At 30.4% G+C, this 5,676-nt stretch overlaps 1 protein-coding gene across 1 annotated transcript; it reads right to left on the bottom strand.

Moving 5' to 3' along the window:
• Positions 1 to 5,074: 5,074 nt before the first annotated feature.
• LOC105767046 (uncharacterized) lies at positions 5,075 to 5,392 on the bottom strand. The gene has a single exon (XM_012586576.1). The coding sequence runs from the start codon at positions 5,390 to 5,392 to the stop codon at positions 5,075 to 5,077; it is 318 nt and encodes a 105-aa protein (XP_012442030.1).
• Positions 5,393 to 5,676: the final 284 nt, after the last annotated feature.

Raw genomic sequence — 5,676 nt, 5'->3', positions numbered from 1 at the left:
AGCGACAAGCAAACCATTTTTCTAAAACAAAACTATCAATAATAAAATGAATCCTAAGTATACACGACCTAATGAATGAATGAATGCTTTTAAGCAAACTCAAAGTACAACTATGGTTTTCTCTAAAATGAGTTTATTTAAGGTCTTCAAAAGTAGCGTAAGTTAGCTTAGCCATTTTGGTGGCTAATGTAGCCTTCTTAATCGAGCCATAATGTCTAGGCCAAGTTTGGGAGGTTACAGGAAAAACGTCTACATCTTGCAAAAGAACTAGATCTTCCAAAACCTCTGTCAAAAATCCCATTGTGATTCAAGATGAAGAAGTGAGAGAGAGGTTTGAATCAACCTAGGATGCCGAAAAAATGTTTCAACTTGGAAATCAATGATAAGATGGTTGTGCATTTGCCAATTCAAAAGATAATTGATGCCCTCAATTGGAATAATTTTTGTGAAGCACGATCATTGCCTGAAGAGGAGTTAGTTCGAGAATTTTATGCTAATTTGACTAAGCCAGATGCTACTTAAGTTCTTGTCCGCAAGAAAAAAGGTACCCTTAACTTCTAAGCCCATTAATGATTTGTTTAACCTACCTGATGTTGAAGAAGATGAATATTTTGCCATGATGACAAACATAAATTGAGATTTTCTTCAACAAGTGCTTAATGTTGTGACAAATCCAGGATCTTAATGGATTATAAGGAAGTATGGTAGTCATTCTTGTCGAAGGGAATATCTAAAGTCGTTGGCTAAGGTATGGCTTTACTTTGTTCAATATAAATCCATGCCTATCTCACACAGTTCCACCATCTCGATGGAGCGAATTCTTTTGTTGTATACAATTATGATAAAAAGGTCTATCAATGCTGGGAAGATCATTCTCAAGGAAATCAATGATTGTGTTAGAAAACAAATTTGAACACAAATTTTTCTTATAAAAATATGACACCGGTAGAGCTATGAACACAAATTTGATATATTGTTATTCTACCGAAAAATAAAGAGAATTTATTCTCAACTATTACATATATTTTTTCGGAATAACCATTCTACTAGTTTCTATTAAGAAGAGAGAATTTTCATTTTCACCCAAAAAAAAGAGAAAGCTTTCTAGTTCTCTGTTTTGATTCAATTGGTTCGAGTCCACACTAGAAGTAGTTCGTAGTATGAGAATAGTGAAGAAGAACATTTGGTTGAAAGACGAAACAACAAGCATCCGCTAAGCCAAAAACATAGATACAAATTCAGTTAAGGTTTATTGCTATAAATATCACAAACCAATTGGTTTTCAATATTTTAATATTCTGTTGTGCAAGAAAACTATTTTCAAACTAAGATTTTTCCACCAGTTTTTCAAACTAAGATTTTTCCACCATTACCATGGCAAGGTTGAAATGAGCAAGAATAAGGAAGAGGAGGATCCGAAAGAAGAGGATGAAGACCCCAAAGAAAAAAAGGATCTAGAGGAGGAAAATGAGGATACAAACACAATCTCCATCTAAATCGAAACAATTTTTTATTTTTTTATTTTCAAACTTATGTATTACAATTTGTTTTAAGACATGGATATTTTATTTTGTTTGGTTGAACAATTTTAATTTTTAGGAATAGATATTTTTAATTTATTAGGTAGAATGTAGTTGTATTTTTTTTATGTAGGATCCCCATAACTTTTGTCGGTACTACAATATTCAATCTTGAGTCGCGAGGAGGAGACCACCCAAAAAAATCTAAAGAAATTTCATGCTTATTGGGTAATCTCTTCCCTTTATTTATTACTTGCAGATTAGGGACAATGTGTCGGCTAAAGTGTGGGGTGACGTAAGAAAAATTAAAATTTTTATTAAATTTGTTTTGTTTTTAGTCGATTTTAATAGTTAATTTTTTTTCTTTTGTGTATTTTTCTATGTGCTTGAGCTTGTAGAAATACAAGTGATTGGTTAGGAGTATGTACATAGGTTATTGTTTAAATTATAAATTTACCCTGAAAATAAATAATTTTGGTTGTTTATAGTTAAACTAAGTAGTTCATTTTATTAAAATGTGAATAGGAAAAGAAATTAAATATACCAAGTGATTAATGTAGATACAAATAGGTATTTATGTTAGTTGAATTATAGGATGTTTGAATTAAAATACTCAACAAATAAATTCATGATTATTGAATTGGTGCAGTATAATAAGCATAATCTTTACAAGCATGTGCTTAACTTAAAATGATTGAAGAACTAATGTTACAACGACACGACACCGACGTCCCGACGAGTCGAACATGACATCACGATGTGGCGACGTGTTCCCCACTTAATGGGGGTTTCTTTTCTTAGTTAAACTATATTATCTTTTCCCAGTCTAACTCTGAATAGGTCAATAACTTACAATTATTCATATTCAAACCAATTAGTTCAAAATATTACGAGGCAAACAAGTTAAAGAAAATTAAACATAGAATTCCAACAAAATGTACATACGAATATAACATTTATGAGTGAATAATACGATCAATTCAAAATTTTCCTACTCAACTTATTCTTGTCCATGCTTTGAACTCTAATACAATATTTATAAGCATGAGCACTTACGAGTTTTTGTGCCAATATGAGTGAGATTTTTCTCAATTCCTCATATTTTTATTACATTGTGGACACTCATCACTCTCTTGACTTTTATCCCATTCTATGCTTTTATCACACTCGCAATGCTTTTAACCCTCACAATGTCTTTGTTCCCACAATTCATTTTAAGTTAAACACATAATGCTTGTAAAGATTATGCTTATTATACTGCACTATTTCAATAACCATGAATTTATTTGTTGAGTATTTTAATTCAAACATCCTATAATCCAACTAACATAAATACCTATTCGTATCTACATTAATCACTTGGTATATTTAATTTCTTTTTCCTATTCACGTTTTAATAAAACGAACTACTTAATTTAACTATAAACAACCAAAATTATTTATTTTCAGGGTAAATTTATAATTTAAAAAATAACCTATGTACATACTCCTAACCAATCACTTGTATTTCTACAAGCTCAAGCCCATAGAAAAACACACAAAAGAAAAAAATTAACTAATAAAATCGACTAAAAACAAAACAAATTTAATAAAAAATTTAATTTTTTTACGTCACCCCCTACACTTTAGCCGACACATTGTCCCTAATCTGCAATTAATCAATAAAGGGAAGAGATTACCCAATAAGCATGAAATGTCCTTAGATTTTTTTGGGTGGTCTCCTCCTCGCGACTCAAGATTGAATATTGTAGTGCCGACAAAAATTATGGGAATCCTACATAAAAAAATACAACTACATTCTTCCTAATAAATTAAAAATATCTATTCCTAAAAATTAAATTTGTCCAACCAAACAAAATAAAATATCCATGTCTTAAAGCAAATTATAATACATAATCTAAAAAGATTATAAATTGGCATATAAAGGATAAAAAAATATGAAAAAGAATTTATTTAAGAAATCGGTTAGTTTATATAATTATTTTTAAAATGCGATATTTGTTAAGTTTAGAATTTAAATTTGTTGAGTGTTTTAGTGTGTATGTCGGGTCTTAATTTCTCTATTTATATGATATGGTTCCTAGGTGTGACATTATAGGTAGACCCCCAAGCATGGCAACGCATACCCTATTTTAGGATTAACATGTGTTCTTTACATGCAGGTTCGTCTACATGGTGGTAAGAATCCATCCATATGAGTTCATGAGAGGATGCGAACTCATTACATACGAACCCAAGATGAGAACTATGTAGGTTACAGGTCGGTCCCAGTTAGGTAACCAAGCTCGCTAAGAACTTGGCTTTGGGAAGTGAGGAATATCTGAAAATGAAACTTATCGCATACACTTTTTGCTTTGAATTGTCATATATGCTTCATCACGTGTTGGGGAGAGGTACAATTGTATAAAGCTGATTGTGCTTTCATTCTCGGACACACGAATCGTCAAGCTGTGAAATTCTTTAAAAGGAGGTTTCCATGTGGTAAAAAAAGAATAAGACAAAAATATTATTTCCTCTTTATATATTCTTTTTACTTTATATTCTTTTTCTTCTTCCTTCATCTTGGGCTTCTTCTATAATTGAGAGCATTTTGGGCTTTATGGTTTTGATCAAGATTTTCAAAACCGGATCAATGATCGAACCAGCCAGGCCACCAGTTCCAAATTTGATCAATTCGTCCGATCCAATCAAATAAATTAAAAAAACAAAGAAAACAGCTTCAACCAGTTTTTAGCTTAGTTCAATTAGTTTATATTGGTTTATGGGTCAATCGGTTTAACTCCTATCTCCAAACAAGTACCAAACCAATTTCTAGTCCAATTAGTTCGACCAACCAGTCCGGTTTTGAAAATACTAGTTTTAATCAATGAAAGAACTTTTTGGATCCATCAGGTTGAGCAAGTAGGTAGTGAAGTTTGAAAATAGAACTAATCGCTAGTGTCTTGACCTCAGGAGGATAAATTTAGAGCATTACTAGCACTGCTAGTCATTATAAAGGAAGAATAAATAATAAGAGAAAAATAATGTAAAAGAAAGAAAATAAAATAAAATAATTAAAAATATATATTTTTAAAAGTTTATATGGCATGGCAGTTTATTATTGATTAGATTTTTTTAATGAATATAACATTTTGGTGTAAAACAAGTAACAAAAAAAATAGTTTTGGTACCAACTTGTGACCAATGGAGGTACCAACAAATATAACACAATAACCTTTTTTTTTTAAAAAGACCTAACGGTTTGACCAATGAAGGTGTCAATCAAGAAAAATAATAATTTAGATATCACTTCTGACAAAAAAAATAGGTACAGTAAAACCTCGATAAATGAATATTCAACAAATTAATAATCTCAGTTAAATAATAATTTTTTTCGGTCCCAACTTGGGCCAAGGGGATAAAATAATAACCTCGTTAAATGCATAATATAATAATTTTAGAAAAATCCTTAATGGCCCAATGAAAATACAAAATAATAATTCATTAAATATACTGAAAATATTATATACAATACATAAAACTAAAGTTCTTTCTAGACAACTTTTTTTTCAATTTTATTCTTTGCTAAAATATGCATCTATAGTTAACTGCTTCTTTCCATGTGAATCAAATACAATTTCATCTTTAACTTTTAGAATATCATAAACCAAATCTAGTATATTCTTCTCGTGTTGTATTAAATAATTCTTCAAGGCATCCAAAGCTAGAAAAGCCTCTTTTGGAGAAACATGTGGTAAAACACTACTGTCATCTGGATCTTGCTCGTCATCAGCTGGCACATCTATTACTCCTTGAATAATTTTTTCATCTGTAAGTGAATCCATCAAAAATTTATTTTCACTTGGATAATTCAAAATCTGCTCAACATCCATGGCATTTTTATAGTGTAAATAAAAAAATACTTCTTTTAATTTATGAAACATCACCAATTTTTTGTTCGAGAGGCATATCCTCCTCGGATCAAATTTTGTAATGTCGGAAACAATTTGCAATAGTTGTAGGCTTCACATAAATATTCCAAGCAAAATTGATAATGTCACATCCTAAAAATCAGGTTAGAAGAAATTGGGTTTGTGGAACTAAGATTTTTCATGCCCTGATTTTTGAGTTAAGATTGTGAAAATTTTGTCAAGTGAATTAATCTAGTTCAGTGGTT

Source organism: Gossypium raimondii, chromosome 5 (genome assembly GCF_025698545.1).
Source record: "Gossypium raimondii isolate GPD5lz chromosome 5, ASM2569854v1, whole genome shotgun sequence".
NCBI classification, from domain to species: Eukaryota; Viridiplantae; Streptophyta; class Magnoliopsida; order Malvales; family Malvaceae; genus Gossypium; species Gossypium raimondii.
This window is presented reverse-complemented; position numbering and strand designations above follow the sequence as displayed.

Excerpts from the sequence above, each read along its gene's own strand:
- LOC105767046 (XM_012586576.1), bottom strand. The coding sequence starts at position 5,392 with ATGGATGTTGAGCAGATTTTGAATTATCCAAGTGAAAATAAATTTTTG.